Source organism: Protopterus annectens, chromosome 5.part0, assembly GCF_019279795.1.
Source record: "Protopterus annectens isolate FY-2018-M chromosome 5.part0, PAN1.0, whole genome shotgun sequence".
NCBI classification, from domain to species: domain Eukaryota; kingdom Metazoa; phylum Chordata; order Ceratodontiformes; family Protopteridae; genus Protopterus; species Protopterus annectens.
This window is the reverse complement of record NC_056735.1, coordinates 876,654,653-876,672,320: the sequence shown is the minus strand read 5'-3', so window position 1 is coordinate 876,672,320 and position 17,668 is coordinate 876,654,653. Positions and strand designations below refer to the sequence as shown.

General features: G+C 43.5%; 1 protein-coding gene across 2 annotated transcripts in view; it reads right to left on the bottom strand.

Annotated features, from left to right (window-relative positions):
- XRRA1 (X-ray radiation resistance associated 1) overlaps positions 1-17,668 on the bottom strand; it is a 1,524,348-nt gene that overhangs the window by 888,646 nt on the left and 618,034 nt on the right. For both annotated transcript variants that reach the window (XM_044072671.1, XM_044072672.1), the window contains one exon: positions 42-292. In XM_044072671.1, the coding sequence (XP_043928606.1) occupies positions 42-292 (251 nt within the window). The remainder of the gene's footprint in view (positions 1-41; positions 293-17,668) is intronic.

Here is a 17,668-nt window from a genome sequence, read left to right as displayed (position 1 = left end):
TATGTATAACAGACAGAAATAAAATAAATGTTTTTCTAAACCTGTTATGATTGTAGATTCATCATCGCTCAATAAAGCAGTATCCTTTGTATCTAGTTTCATATGCTGCAATGATGTTGCCTGTGTCTTCTCACTGTTTTGCATAGATGCAGCTGCTGGACTTCTCTTCTGCAGGGCACCTGCACTGCTCATGTTCCTAAAATCTGCACTGACAGGGTAATCTGATTCCATCACCTGCTGTAGGTATGGGACCTCTCTGATTCCATTTTTATCAAGGTTTAGATGCTTCAACCTAGAAGATACAGATGGAATATTCTGTACATAAACTATCTCTCAAACATTAATCAAAGCTAATACAACTATATAGAGTATAAATAAGTTAGCAATGTGGGTGTCTGCACAGCTTTAATTTTTTTTGTTGTTGTGTCTTTTGGCTTTTTCCCAGTTAGGGTATGCTCATTCACGCATGTCTCTGCACAGAAGACGCTCTAGCTGAGAATCGAACAGGACAACATCTTACTGTGAGGCGACAACGCTACCGCAGCACCACCACTGCAGTTTTAATAATCCCCCAAAATACAAACACTGACTCCCAACAGCCTTAGTGAGTGCTTATGTGAAGGTGGATGTTTTCTGTACATAGGCAAACCAACTGAAATGTCTACCCACAGAGACAATATTAATTGAGAAAGGGAAGTCACATGCACCTTGCAACGACTGCTGACCATGCACAAGATGAACAATAACAGCCACTGCTGCAAGGAAGAATGTGTGACAGCTGGGACAAATGTGCATATCTCAAGATTACTGGCACCTGCACACCTTGATTTCTGTTAGTCCCAACAGCTTTCACCAGGGGAAAAGAGCAGCAGATGCACATGTACAATTCATGACAAAATTCAAATGTAAGGCGTATGTAATACTTTACAAAAAAATGTTAAGGGTAGTACATTGCATTTTGAAGTTCTGTTCATACTATATACTTTTTCTTGAAAAAGTACTTTTATGTATATAGCAGTTTAAATAGGTAGCTTGAGTTGGGAGGCATTTTATCACTGGAAGAGCAAAAAAGAATTGCATAAGAAGACAGAGGTTGTGTAGGTGTTGAGACCTAATAAGTTTATTAAAAGGAATAAGGCAGGTGGTGCAGATGACTTCCCAACTGCTTTTTATAAACACATAGGTACAGACATTAATTTGTTGCTAGTGAAAGTTTTCAGTGAAGCTATGGGTACAGGAAAACTGATAAGAGTTCATGAGTGAGACTACTGTGGTTTATTACTAAAGGAAAGGGTAATCCAGAAGATCAGCTACAATTTATGTTGGACTTTTTGCCTCTTAACACTGTGTTTCTTTTATTACTGTGACAGGAAAACTAACTCACAGTGTTCAACACTTTCTGAAGAAGAGAGGGAAGGGGAAGGGTTATAGAAGCATAATCATTTTTGCAGACAACTGTATAATTTTACTGGGGATGTCAGTGAGTTGCTGCCTGGTGTATCAAATATTTTAAAGAAGTTTGGGGAGAGTCTGGGTTGTATTCTCATTGGATTCATGCAATACTTATTATGCTGAAGGGGCCTTAGCAGCAGGCTGATGTATGCTACCACATTCAAGGGGGGGAGGGGTTAGAGATATTTAGGAAATTAAGTATATTCCTACAAAAAGTTGTAACTGGCCCCAAATAGGAGGAATTAAGGAGTGGGATATCAAAGATATGTTAGGCAGATTGTCCAGTAGGGTTAATAGGCTAGGGTAGGTTTGATCTTGACATTAATAATTAATTTTATAATACATGTATATATCAGACCTCATGATAAAAGGGTTGTAGGTATTCAGAATCTTTGTGATTCTTTTGTGTACAGAGGTATGAGAAAGAGTATTTGTTAAGGTAAACTGAATATGGCAGGAGGTTAGGTAGTTGGGAAATGCGACACTTCAGGACATATGCGGTTATAAATGTGCCACAGAGAATGTGTAGAATAGAAATCACACAATGTGTAGAATACAATGTTAGGGTTTTTGGTGGGGATTATGGGAGAGGGAGAGGGAAGAGAGATGTAGTGAGGAGCAAGAAGGTGGATCAAAATACAGATGAAGATATCAAGAGAGATCAGGAGATGGTCAGATAACACATTGTATTTAATTTGCGTGGATGCAGTTCCCTACTCATACAAGTGTTGAGATACATGAAGTTTATGATAAAACAATCAAAGAGTGGAGGAGAAAAGGGATGCAATTTATATGTGACTTCATGGAGTATAAGAGTGCAAGTAAGTTTATGGAATTTCATCGTCTTATAGAAAAGTTTAATCTGAAGGAAGGAAAGACAGTGGGAGAGAGAGACAGAAGGAGAGATAGCCCATAAATGATATACTGAATAAGGTGTGGAAGCTGAAAGAGGGTAGGAAAAGGAAAGATTGTTTATTAAGTCTGAAGTGGGGGTGTAAATAGAGTAGATTTAAAATAAAAATGGTTGGAATATGAGTTGTACGTGGAGACTTGGTGTATGTGGAGGAGGTGGATGATAGGATTAATTTAAGAAATAAGTGGTGTCAGGAAATACAGATTTGGAGGAATGATGAATGTTGAAATGAAGTTTGAGAAGTTGATAAGGCAATAAAATAAGAAAGGTAAAATAACAACAAGCAGGAACCAAAACTGCACTTTAATCGACCTCAAGTGCTTCGACAAAAGCCTTCAAGGAGTATAAATCATTGAAAAACACATCCAAGTTAAATACACTTAACAATCAATCATCCAATAAACATTAAATTAATAGCCTCCAATTACATTCTACATTAAGACCCAGAGGAGACAGGGTGTCATATTTGAAGATAAAAATACTTTCTTTATATAACAGTTTTATATAATTGCTCTGAATAAGTGTGATGTTTTCAAGTTGGCTCGTAAAATTCATTTGGCGTATTTTTTTTTCTAATAAGAAGGAGAATGCTCTTTTTTATGAACATGATAGTATTGGATGATTGATTGTTAAGTGTATTTAACTTGGATGGGTTTTTTAATGATTTGTACTCTTTGAAGGCTTTTGCCGAAGTGCTTGAGGTCAATTAAAGTGCAGTTTTTGTACCTGCTTGTTGTTATTTTATCTTTGATTTATTTTTTGTTTGCTAGTAGAATAAAATAAGAAAGGGCCTGTCTGACCTGCTGCTTCACTTGCTATACAGATAGTACAGCAGGACACCTAAGAGGCTGAAGAAAGAAGGTTCATGGGACAAGGCAGTTTGTTTTAAATGCAGAGAATAAAAGGCTAATGATATTCATATTTGGTGGTTTTATTCTAGGGGATGCAAGTTATGGAAAGAGTTGGTTGGTCTATGCCTTGAGGTTTATGGGCAAGAGGAATCATGGTTATTTTGATTATATGGAATGAAAGTAAGGACTGTAGGATGGACTAAAGGTGACAGAACTGAAGTGCAGTTGGTGGTGAGTTGGGTGAAAGAGTTAATTGCTAAAGGATGGGGTGGGGTGGTTGGCATAATGGTTAACATGTAGCCTAGGAACAACCCTGTGCAGAGCAAAATCTTCAGCATCAAAAAGTCAAGCAGACCAAACACGATAGTTGTATTGAGTTCACAAATCACAAATCCTTAGTAAAATCCAAGCATTTTATTAGACACAGGAAACAGGTAAGCGCTTTTGCCAGAAGGCTTCCTCAGACCATATACACACCATGAATCACTGCTCACCTTATATATGTGTGACAATTAATTGATCAAATTAAGATAAATGACATCATATTAAAATGTTTTAAGTCACAGCCTAACTTAGTAAATAAAAAACATATTAGTACACATATATATGACATTATTAAAACTTTTGTTGTAACTATATCTAAAGACAAATGCACAAACAATTATAAAACAAAAACTTATATATAAAAAGTTTTTTTAAAACTCAACCAACAATCAATCTCCTATTCTTGAGAACAGGTTTTAAGGGAATTTTATCATTCAAACCTGGACTAACATATGCCTGGAGTTTAATAATCCATTTTATCTCATTTCTTTCAGTAAAATTTCTGACATCTCCCCCCCTCAAACTGGGGATTTTTACATAAAGAACCACAAATTTAAAGGTGTGCATGCTATCTGTTTCCAAGATGTGTTTAGATAAAGCATTGGTGCTTGACTTAATACGTATTTGATATAGATGTTCCCTTATCCTGTTCCTAAGCCTTCTGTTGGTTTTACCAACAAAGAAGGCAGGGCAACAGGTGCATAGTGCGAGGTAAACAACATGTTTGGTGTTACAATTGGCAGCTACATCAAATACATAACACTGAGAAGTAACTGGATGGACAAACATATTAAAATTACAAATATAAGAACAAAAATTACAATTATTGCAAGGGGCCGTGCCTTGGTTATGGGTGACATCACTATAGGTTTTCATAATTTTTGGATAACACCGAATTCTATGAAGATTTTTCTTGTTTTTAAATAAAAATTCTGGACGTTCACCTACAACTTCTCTAATCTGAGGGTCCACAGTTAAAACATTCCAGTACTTATAAATAATTTCTTTAACTTGGTCAAGATCATGTGTATAAAATAAAGAACATTTTTGACATAAGCTAGCATAGTTAGTTAATTGTGGAGAACTATGTCTACTGGAATACTTATCACTGCCAATGTCAGAAACTGACTGCATAGTATTTAACTATGAACCTATGAACCTATAGGAAACAGTGGGGATAGAAGTGATCTGAAAAAAAAGAAGTTATGTCTTACCATAACGTTCCATCTGTGTTGTAGTTGATCTTCTTCCAGTCATCACTGATGGGTTTGGTTCCGAGCTGGCCTAATACGAAGCTCGCATACACCAAAAAGCTCTCGAGTTAAGTTGCTACCCACAATGCCCTTCTCCCAATTACCTCAGATCGAGTTTGCATGCAACATATAGAAGTTAAGAGCAGAGGCCATTTCTGCGCAAAAACCCTGAAAACACCATAAGGACCTGTAAGATCCACCAGAAGCCTTTGGTGGGGGACGGAGGGTGGGTTGTGATGACTGGAAGAAGATGAACAACACAGATGGAACGTTATGGTAAGACATAACTTCTTTATCTGATGTTGTTAATCTTCTTCCCATTCATCACTGATGGGACAGAATCCCAAGCTACTTGAAAAACCTGTGTGGCCCTTAAGGAATAACATTCCTGAGTACCACTGAGCCAAAGGCCACTCTTCCCCTGGAGACCATGTCCAGTTTGTAATGTTTGATGAAAGTATGGGGTTTAGCCCAAATGGCTACTGCACAGATGTTGTCCATGGAAGCTCTGGAATGAAAAGCAACAAGTTGCAATGGCTCTTGTTGAATGAGCTTTGATATTAACAGGTTTAGGTTCATTAGCTTGTGAGTATGAAAAAGTAATACAATCTCTGAGCCATTTTGATAAGGTGACCTTTGATACGGCATATCCTATTTTTGGTCCAGAAAAGGAGATTAAAAGTTGATCCGACTTATGGAAAGATTTAGTCCTGTCTAAATAAAAATGCAATTGTCTATGTACATCCAATGAGTGCAGACAGTATTCTCCTTTATTGGAATAATTTGGGAAAAACACTAGGAGCTCAATGGACTGGACAGAGAAATCAGAAATTACTTTGGGGAGAAAAGAAGGATTAGTACGAAGAGATATTCTGTCTTTATGGAAGATTAAATACGGACACTTGATGCATAAGGCCTGTAGTTCAGAAATCCTTCTAGCTGATGTGACCGCCACCAAAAAGAGAGATTTCCATGCAAGAAATTTCAGGTGACATTTTGCAACAGGCTCAAAAGGGGGGTAAAGAAAGAGACTGCAATACTGGAGAGAGATTCCATGTTTCTACAGGCCGTCTGATTGGGGGTCTGCTATGGAAAACTCCTTTGAGAAAAGTCTTGCAAATGCGGGTGGAGATAAGTGGAATGCCTTCTAGACCGTTATGAAAATTGGAGATAGCTGCCAAGTGGACTCGAATAGTGGAAGCTGACGCTCCATTGTTGAAAAACTCAGAGAGGTAGTGGAGTATAACAGATGCAGGAGCTAAGAAGGGACCTAGTATCTGTTTTCTAGACCAAAGAGCGAACCTTTTCCACTTATCTCTGTAGAGTTTTCTGGTGGATGGTTTATGGGAGGCCAGAATAATATCACAAACAGGTGAGGAGAGGGATTCCTGCCTGGCGTCTAATGAAAGTGGAGAAACCAAGCTGTCAGCTTGAGGGTGGACAGATTTGGGGGAGTCAACCCTTGGGGGTGAGAGATTAGGTCCTAACGAGTGTCCAGGATCCATGGAAGTTGTAAGAGATGAGGCTGGATAAAGGGGAACCACACTTGTCGAGGCCAGAATGGGGCAATGAGGATCACCTTGCATCTCAACTAAATTGCTTTCTTTAAACAAAGCGGTATCAAGGGAATTGGAAGATAAGCATAGAGGAGACCTGTGGGCCAATCGTGAGTCAAAGCGTCTCTCATTGACTCCCCTTCTGGGGGAAAAAGGGCAAAGAAGCTGCTGCATTTGTTGTTTGAGGGGGAAGCAAAAAGATTGCAGCAAGGCTGGCCCCAATGGCTGAAAATTTCTGAAGTCACATTCAGATTGAGAGACCATTCGTGTGGAAGGAGGATGCATCTGCTCAACCTGTCCGCAATCACGTTGGAGCTCTCCGGGATATGCGTTGCTATAAGAAAGTGGTTGGAAGCTATAGCCCAATGCCAAATTCTCATGGCCTCTCGACACAGGGGGTAGGATTTGGTCCTTCCTTGTTTGTTTATGTACCAGACTACTGATGTGTTGTCTGACTGGATCACAATCATTCCCGAAGGAAGGAGCAGATGTAGTGCCTGCAACACCAACAGCACCGCTCTCAACTCCAAAACACTGATATGTAAATTGGCCTCCAATCTGGACCACATGCCTTGGACTGTCTTTCCCTGAAAGTGCCCCCCCCCCATCAGGGAAGCATCTGTGGTCATTGTGGTGTTGGGTTGAGGGGTCTGGAAGGGGCAACACCAAAGCATTTCATCTGACCTCATCCACCAAAGAAGATCTTGTTTGCAGGAATTGGTGATGAGGATCTGTGAACTTAGAGGGTGAAGGTTTTCCAACCATTGGGACAAAAGGAGCCATTGTAACAGTTTCATATGTAATCTTGCCAGGAGAACAATCGGAATGGCTGCAGCCATGGACTCCAGAGCCTGTAGAACGTCTCTTGCTGACACTTTTCTCTGACAGAGTATCACTTGTACCTGTAATCTTAACCTCTGAAACCTGTGAGGTGGAAGAGAAACCAGGCTTGTTCGAGTATTGAATACTGCTTCTATGAATTCCAATTGTTGGGTAGGGTGAAGATTGGATTTTTCCCAGTGGACTGTGATGCCTAAAAACTCCACCACTAAGAGAGTGTAGTGGAGGGCCATGGTCAGTAGGTGCTTGGTGGGGGCGGAGAGGAGCCAATCGTCTAAATATGGAAACACCTGGAATCCCTGAAGTCTCAGATGAGCTGTCACCACTGCTAGGCATTTCATGAACACTCTGGGGGCCGTCGAGAGACAGAATGGTAGGGCTCTGAACTGGTAGTGATTGGCTCCTAGCCAGAAGTGAAGGAGACTCCTGGAGCATTTGTCCATTTTGATGTGATAATAAGCATCCCGGAGGTCTATTGAGCACATCCAAACATCTTCCCGTAGAAAGGGGAGAATGGATTATATAGTGGCCATGTGGAATTTGGATTGAACCACTGATTTGTTTAGTTGACTGACATCCAAAATGGGTCTCCAGTCCCCAGTCTTTTTTTGGCACCAAAATGAATCTTGAGTAAAAAACGGATCCGCATTGGTCTGGGAGGACTGGTTGGATGACTCTTTTTTGACACAGCTTTCTTATCTCTGAAGCCACTTCTTCTCTTTGAATGGGTGGCGCATCAGGAAGGTACTTTGAAGGTTTTGGGTGAGATATTAGAGGGATGTAATAGCCTCTGGAGATTATTCTCTGCACCCATTGATCGTTTGTAATAGAGTGCCAGGCAGGTTGGTGCAGAGAAAAATGAGCCCCATCTGCTTCCAGAGGAAAGCAATCGGGCAACATTTCAGGAGCACTAATAAGATCATCTGGAGAAAGAATCCCTGGAGTCTTGGTTTCAGGGACCCCCTCTGCCCCTAAAGAGGCATCTTCCACCATTGGAACCCCCTCTGCCTTTGAGGGAATCTTTGCCACGTGCGTTGCGGAAAGGACCTTGAGATTTTTTGTGCCATATTTTCCCAGTCCTCTGGTTCCTGGAAAACGAATGTTGAGGTTTGGAAAAAATGCAGGCCAATGGCTGACACGGTCTTTCCGTCCTGTTCACACCTGGCCAATGTGTCCTTTACTTTAGAACCAAACAAGGCAGATGGTTCGATATTGGGCATTTAAAAAGGAGGACTTGAAGGAGTCCGCGAAGTCACAGATGTGCATCCAGACATGGCGTCTCATGGCTATGCCTGCACTCACAGCTCTAGCCACCCCTTTGGTTGCGTGGGAAAGCAACCTCATAGATGACTTGGAGATAGACTCAACAGTGGCAAGTTGAGAAGCAACCTTGTCACGTGCCCCATCAGAAACTTGACCCACGAGGGCTCCAGAGAGTTCAGAGATTAGATCCCTTTGGAGCCACTTAAAATGTGCCAAGTAATTCAGAGACCTGACTGCAATGGTCGCTGAAGCAAAAACTCGCTTCCCTAGTCCATCTACAGCCCAGGACTCTCTGTTGAGTGGGTGAACAGTAGGACTTTCTTCCGCAAGGTCCCTTTTCGTGGCCGCCGCCGCCACCACCATAGCATCTACTGGCAAGCCTCTAGACCAGTGGGGATGTTCCTCTGGTGGGGAAAGAATATTATCTGGTCTCCAAGGAATGGCCTCAATAGAATCAGGGTTCTTCCACGCACACTACATGATGAGTTGGACTAATTTGTCGGCAGGTGGGGTCACCCAAGAAGTAGAAGGCCAAGAGCGGAAAGCCTGCAGGAAGATGGACTCCTCTGAGGAAGGATTGAAAGGCTTCCAGCCACCCCTCTGTTTCAAAATTTCCAGGATGTCTCCAAAGGAGACATCATCAGGGGGCGACTGTGGGGATCCTTCCCCATCACCATAGTCCATATCCTCTGTGAGTGACTCCTCCAGGGAGTCAAGGTGATTCCTCTTACACGCTTTCTTCCGAGTGGGTTCTTCAGTGGGAACGTCTGAAGAAGACTCGGAAGGGAAATTACCCTGGACAGAGGTTTCCTGAGGCTTGTGCTCTTGGTGCCCTGGGGAGGTGGCCCATGGTAGCTGTAGCTCAGAGGGAGCATTGGGAAGATCTGACGTAGGGGGGAGCACTTCCAGAAGCAAGCACCCTCTCCATCACTCAGAAGGCTGGCCCACCTGAAGAGGAATGGGAGCCTGGAATCGAGGACAATCTCAGGACTGGGGTCACACCCCGCTCTGCGCAGCCTACTCCCAGGGATGAAGCCTCAAGCAAGATCAGGGCGGGTGTTGTCTCCAGGTCTGAGAACAGAACTGACAAAAACTTGAAACCGTGCTAGGAACTGAGGGTTCCATCCCCAACCATGAGACTGAGGAAGGGACGGTTACGTAGGAACCAAAGCCCAAAGGGGAGGCCTCAAAGCTCCAGAGAGTGTCATTGTCAGCGCAGAAGAAGGGGTTCCCACCAAGGATGTCGGAGCTATGGGCCTTGGAACCGTTGGATCCGAGGGAGGAGAATAAGTGGGAGTCCTGGGAGCATTAAACCCAAACCCCGAAGTGGGATGAGTCTTAGGAATGTTTGACATTCCTCTGGCTGTCAACAGCTGGTCCAGCAGAAACACCACATCGAATTCAGACAGACTCCTGGTGGACCTTACAGACACTCTGGAAGGGGAGTCAGGCCAGTCCAGATAAGGAATATAAGCCTGGCCTAAGAATGGGTCCAATGAAGGGGAGTACTGGGTCTGTGGTGTTTGAACTGTCGGCACCGAAGACTCTAACTTGGGAACAGGCAGTAGAGGAACTAACTATGCTGAGAAGGGGCTTAGTGCCGAAGAGACAGTTGGAGTAGAAGTTACCGGCTCCAAGAGGATCATTGGAACCGACGTTAGTGCAGTAAGAGGTGAAGTTGGTGCCGAGACTATTGAAAGCAGTAAGGTCAGAGCCGTAGTCGTCATTATAGTTAAGTCTGGTGCCGTAGATGTTGGTGCCGAAGGTGGTGTCGACGCTGAAGTTTTTGCAATGTCCACAGAAGTAACTGGAGCTGATCTCGGAACCAAAATATTCGGAGCTGAGGAAGCAATTTTGTGCTCCATAGAAGACTTATGGACCTTGTATTTATGGGATTTACACTTATCACCAGCCGCTGAAGAGGGATCAGAATGTGGACATTTTTTGTCCTTCACTGGAGGGGTTGAGACCTCCGACACAGAAAGGGCCTCTGAGAAAGGAGAGGTTAATAGGCCTTTCAAAATAAGTTTATTTTCCTCTCATTTAGCATCCTCTGACTAAAACTCAGGCAAATCTGGTAAGGAGGTTTCACAGAGAGGTGGGAAACACCCAGACAATAGACACAATCATCATGTAAATCGCTGCTGGAGAGTTTGCCATTGCAGAAAGTGCAATGTTTGAACCCTGGTCCCTTTTTTGTCAGACATATCCAACACACAGAAAGAAAACAGATAAATTACTGCCAGAAAGTAAAGAAAGAAAGCAGGAAAGAAAGATACCAATGATGGTATCAAATGATACCTCAAGGGTAGGAGAGGGCGTTACCAACGATGGTAAAAGAATTACCCACTGGGTAGAGTCTATATAGAGAAATAGGGTAGAAAAAAGAATTAAATCAAAAAAAAGTTTCAAAATACAGTAAAATTTAGCAAAATATGACAGCTGGAGAGCTCAGTGAAATGCTGCTATATGGCTGCATGGCAAACGAGATCTGAGGTAACTGGGAGAAGGGCATTGTGAGTAGCAACTTTGCTCGAGACTTTTTTTTGGTGTACGTGAGCTTGGTATTAGGCAGACTTGGTTCAGACGGCTCAGAACCGAACCCATCAGTGATGAATGGGCAGAAGATTAACAACATCAGATAGATATTTTTGGTTGGGTGGAGACGACAAGCCAGATTATGGGGAAATGACACAGAAGAAAAAAGCAGGCAGAACATTTGGCATTAGGAATTGAGAAGAAGAGTCAAAGTGGTCATAGGGAAATAATCTGAGGGAACTGTCTGAGGTGGTTATGTACGTGGAATCAGTGGGCTGTACACTCTAACTTATAGTGTTATAATTTTACAGAAGTATAATGTCACAATTTTACAGAATTATAATATTGCACTATTATAATATTTGAGTGTAGTGGAAATAGGATAAAAACACATAATTTTGTGACCTTATGAAAGTAGGGTGTTTTGCTGACACAGCACCTACAAAAGTGACAGGAAGTTATTAATGGATAGTATGTGTATTACATATTCTAATAATATGATGTAGTTGGTTAACATGATGATTACTGCCTATAAAAAAGATGCTAATGGTATGGTATAACATATTTTTTAATCAGACAATGTCTCCTTTTCAGCACATAGGCACAAGCTTTCCTATGAAACCTGAGAAGCATAATTATACTATAACTGAACACACCTTCCTCTCCACTGTTTTTTTGAAAACAGATCCATCTTCCAAATCTGCAGTTCAAGAGATACTGTCCCGTCTTCTTTACAACACTGAAAAAGCAGATTAAATAGAGCACGCCAACAGTATTCACCCCTTCAGCATTTCTGGCTGGATTTCATCCACTTCCACAGCCTTTTCACAGAGGGATTGTTTCAACAGTATTTTTTTCTACAGAAATGGATCTAATCTCAAAGTTGTTTGTGGCACTGCCTCCTCAGATAACAGCATATCCACTGGATTTCTGAGTTTACAGTGTGTTCCCCACTGTACAGTCTTGGAGTTGGTGTATATAATTAGCAGGGATGTGGGGGCACAGGCCCCCACACAGGGATTATGGGGGGCTTGCCTCTCCTTGCCAAAAAAAAAAGTGTTTTGTTTTTATCAGTATTTTGGCTTTCAGTCTTATGGGATCAATCGTTAGCCATTTCAGATTTGTGTACTTCAATGTTTAGAAATACTTATATATATATATATATATATATATATATCTTTCTCTGTTTGTGTGCATGCACATCTGTATGGGTAAATGCTCTTTTTATTATTTCCTCACATATTCACATATCAGAAGACCCTCCCAGCTATAGACAGTCAAAGAAACAAATAGTATTACAGTGTAGGAAAAATTAAAATAAAACAGAAAGAAAATACTGTCAACAAAACATACCTCTGGATTCTCGAAATGTTGCACAGCATGCAAGCTTGGTGCAGGAGCTCAGGCAGGCAATATGTCTGCCGTGCGATCCAGGAACAGCCTGCAGGGGCATGCACGAGCACTCCTGCACTAATCCTGCATGGACGAAGCCCTTGTATGCAAATCACTCCATTTGCAGGAGAAATCTATGCAAATGAGGTGATTTTGCAATCCAGGAAGCTTGCAACCATCCGTGCAGAACTAGTGCTATCTGCAGAAATGTACTCGGTTAGTAACCGAGTACATTTCTGCAAAATCCAAAACGGAGTTGTGACAGCTCCAAATAAAGGCTGCATATCATGTAGTAAGAAAACCAATGGCCAATTATAAGGCCAATGGCATTGCAAACATAAAAAAAAATACAAAAATCAACAAATTCTTTTTAGCCGATCTCCGCTGTTTAAATGTAGTGCAGCGGCGTGTAAACGGGATCGGGGGGAAATAACAAAATGAACCTAAATTAAGAATTCTAACTAAAATCAGTATTCTGCCATGCAAGTCAGTGACAGGCAGAAGACAACATGGCCAGTGAGTAGTGGTTGCTAAGGGGAGAGGCTCAGTGTGAGACATGTAACTATGCATTAGCAAGCAATCCTATGCAAATGAGGGGAAGGATAGTGAACCCCAGTTTTCCCCAGCATATGAGTCAGGTCCCAACAGTGTAAGAGTAGGAATAGCTTGGTGCAAACCTAGGAGTTAGGTGACATCATAGGTGTGTGTGTCAGGCATACTGTAAGTGGACTGGAGCCCTGCGGCTCGGGTTTGCTCCTAGCTTAGCACAGCTAAGCTAGGGGATGTGTCTAAACCTGCCTAGCACTCTTTACAAAGCCTAAGTGAGTGTGCGTGCCACGCACCAAGTTTTACAGGAAGAAAAAAGAAGTTAAACCAGGAAATAGCAGCAGTGTGCACATTTGAGCACTCTGTTTGTGCAGCTTGCACACGGGCTTAAACAGGAAGGCAATGGGAAGGGAAAACAGCAGTAGGAAGGTAATCAAGAAGAACTAGCTTAGCTGGCAGGTGAAATGTATCAGAATAAGACAATTACACAGGCAGCAGACCAGCCCAGAACACTACTATAAACTATGCAAACACCTTCCCCTCTGGTTTTTCCCACACTCTACACCACAGGTGTAAACAAGCGGGGAACTTTTAACACTCACAACAGCCAAATGTTCAGGGCTGCAATAGCTATCATACAACAACTTGTGGAAGAGGCTGAGGGTGGTGAGGATGTGAATGCTGTCGACCAACCCACACTGAGGAGACGGAGAAGAGTGTACAGACCCAGGGTAACCTACCAGGGGCTACATGAGCTGGAGATAGTGGAGCACTATAGAGTGGACAGGGACCACCTACAGCAAACTGTTGAGCTGTGCCAGCCATGCCTCACACACAGAACTAACAGAAGGGAACTCATCCCAGTGGATACCAAGATATGTGTAGGCCTACTAATACTAGCTACAGGTACCTTCCAAAGGCCAGCTGGAGATATGAGGGGGATTTCACAGGCATCAGCATCCAGGGTTCTCCACCAGTTCCTGGATGCCATGTCAGCACATGTCGGTGAGCACATATATTTCCCCAACACCTGTGAGGTGTTGGCCAGCAATATGCAACTGTTCCACCAAGTAGCAGAATTCCCTGAGGTAGTGGGTGCTATAGAATGCACACACATACGCATCAAAGCACCACCCAGTGAGCAGGGTAGTGTCTACATCAACCACAAGGGCTTCCCCTCCATCAACTGCCAAGTTGTATGCGATGCCCAGGGCATAATAATGAATGTGTGTGCTGGCTGCCCTGGAAGCTATCACGATTCCCACATCTAGCATCTGATGCAGCTGTACCATAGGTTTGCCAATGGGGACATCCCTGATGGTCACCTAGTGGTAGATGCGGGATACGCACTGGAGCCGTGGCTGATGACACCCATCAGAAATGCACACACACCCGAACAAGAACTCCATAATGAGGCACACGCACAGACCAGAATTATAGTACAGCATGTGTTTGGGATGCTCAAGTCATGGTTCCGGTGCCTGGACACATATGGTGGAGCCTTGCAGTACTCACCAACTACATGTACCCAAATTGTCCTTGTATGTGGCATGCTACACAATATGATCCTGCGGAAACAGCTGCAGCAAGAACAGAATAGGGTAGGGCCACACAGCCCCCCACCATTGCCAAGGCCTGCACAGGCACAGAGTGACTTGGAGGAGGAACAACCTGAGCCTGCCCTAGTAGGCAGAAGGAGGCATGCCCAGTATGCCCTGGCCTTAGCAAAGCAGCAACACATAGCACATACACTGGCACAGCAGGGACCCAGGGAATGACACCTCTCTCTGACTCTCACATACAGTAAAACAGATGCCAAATATTACACTACCTGCGCTTCACCATGTGTAGGGAGTGTACTGTGTGCATCCAACATAGGCAGCCCTGCAGCACCACCCTCAGTACTGGGACATCCACAAGGTAAGTGACTCACACATGCCAGGCGGGGGAGGGGGTTCACATACCCAACAACAGTCACAGCCAGCAGGACAGGAGTAGACAAACACAAACAAAGGCTGTGCTAAGGCCTCTGAATGAGGCCTATGGGTAACCCCCCCGGCCTACACAGACAGACTACAGCAGGGCAGACAGTGGGATGTCAGTTCTGAAGGATAGGAAGTCAGAAACTAATATGTAGGTAATTAAAAGCTAAGATCTGTAGTACACTGGTATGCCTGCAGTCAGCACGATAGGTAAGCCTACAGAATGAAATGGAGTACCTGACATATCAGTACAGTCCTATCAAATGTGTACACATGTCAGGTGTGCCCCCCATCCTACGTAGACATTTTGTAAGAGTCAGGTGTGCCCCACCCAATCCTGTGTAGAAATGTAGAAATAGGTGTGCCCCCCCCATCCTACGTAGAAATGTAGTAACAGTCAAGTGTGCCCCTTCTCACTCCTGTGTAGAAATGTAGAAATAGTCAGGTGTGCCCCCTCCTGCTATGCAGAAATGTAGTAACAGTCAATGCCAAATGATTGATGGATACCCTGCAGAGACAGTATGCTACCTGTAGGTGTACAAGAAAAAGGTCAGCACTGCAGTACAAACTACCGGACTCGATCCACATATTCAGTACAGATGGCCATACTGGACATGCTCACATACATGAGAAATGAAGGTAATGTCAGTCAACAACACACTGAAAGGTCATACTGGGTATGCTCACACACTTAAACACAGAAGGCCCTGTCTGCAAACACCAGTGGACCAGACATAACTGGCAGTCGCAGATGTTAGTGCAGACACTCCTCAGTATGCAACACACATGCTTTGCACACGCAGTGGACAGGAATACAGACATATTTCTAAGGACAACACACTTTAATAAGCCAAAGGTAGACATACATAGATGTGTGGAAGAGGGTGACTGTGACAAGGAGCCATCAAGGCCTGTCCCACCCAGCACACAGCCAAAGGGCCACAACCACACGAGAGCCAGATGTCACCCACTGCAGATACTAGCCATGGGTATCTGTCAGTATTACGGAGCATGTGGTGCACGTGCCAGCTGTGCAACATGACTGTAAGGAAGTAGTCGTCTAGCAGCTGTATACATGTACCTGTGAAATATGACCCTGTGTGTGCCCGCATGTGGTGTGTCAACCTATAGATGAATGGGTTATGGCCCATGCGCACACACTGCCCTCTCCAGATCCCTACTATGGCAAGCCTGCTGAAGTCATCCACTGTGAATTACACCTTTGGGAGAGTTGTAGCCCAGTAATCTCCATGGTGCGTCCCATAACTGCGTACTGCTGTAGTGTGATAAACTAGTTAGGTAGGAGTTGTAATCCCAGACTTGGCAACTGTGTGTGTGTGTGTGTGTGTGTGTGTGTGTGTGTGTGTGTGTGTGTGTGTGTGTGTGTGTGTGTGTGTGTGTGTGTGTGTGTCTGTCTCTGACTGTGTAGAGAGCAATACTTTTTAGGGCAGTCACACTCCCTACAATTCAAATGCTCAGCTTTGACAAGGCTGCTGATGTCATCCACCTAGAAATACATCTCTGGGAAGGTTATAGCCCAGTAATCTCCGTAGCACATCCTGTAACTGTGTACTGCTGTAGTGTGATAAAGTAGTTAGGTAGCTGTTCTAATCCCAGACATGGCAAGTGTGTGTGTGTTTGTGTGTGTGTCTGTCTGACTCTTGTGTAGAGAAAAATGCATTTTAGGGTAGTCACACTCCCTACAATTCAAATGCTCATCTTTGGCAAAGCTGCTGATGTCAACCACCTAGAAATACACCTCTGGGAAGGTTTTAGCCCAGTAATCTCCATAGCGCATGCCATAACTGCATACTGCTGTAGTGTGATTTAGAACTCTGGTAGGGTTCTATTCCCACCCATGGCAGTTCTGGATGTTTTGTGTGTGTGTGTCACTGTCTGTGTAGGGAGCAATGCATTTTAGGCTAGTCACGCTCCCTACAATTCGAATGTCCTACACTGGCAATCCTGCTGATGTCATCCAATGTGATATACACCTTTGGGGAAGGAGTACTGCAGTAATCTTCGTGGCGCGTACTATAACTGCATAGTACTGTAGTGTAATAAACAAGTTAGGTAGGGGTTCTACTCCCAAGCATGACAGGTGTCTGTGTGTGTGTGTGTGTGTGTGTGTGTGTGTGTGTGTGTGTGTGTGTGTGTGTGTGTGTGTGTGTGTGTGTGTGTGTGTGTGTGTGTGTCTGTGTGTGTGTTTGTAACTCGTATCCTGTGTGGAGGAGGGTGTGAGTGTGTGACACCTGGGCCCAATGTGGAGCGGGTTTTGCATATTTCTTATATGGTGGCCCTAGTATATATCACAATGTCCACTGTACAGGGATAACAGTTGAGAAACAGCTGAGAGGCTGGGGTGCAAATCTATACCCATACATGTAACATTAAGGCCAGGCAATCACAGTTAGCAACCCCAGTATTACCCAGAGCACACTCTCAACCCATGTCTCATACACACACACATGCCTAGGAAACAGACAATATGTTGGTGTACACTGCATATTGGCCACTGATAGTAAATATGGAGTGATTGCATTAGGCTACAGAGGGCATGGCACCCTGTCCATCTGTCCAATATGCACATACATGCAGACAATGCACCTTCCCCATGTTCCACAATGAACACCTGCAACACCTGTGGTGCCATCACATGTAACCCACAAAGGACCTACCATGCCTGACAACATGCCCTGTATGGAAAGATGACAATGACACCAGAGAATGCCGTTAGCATGCTATCAATGTAGGTGCA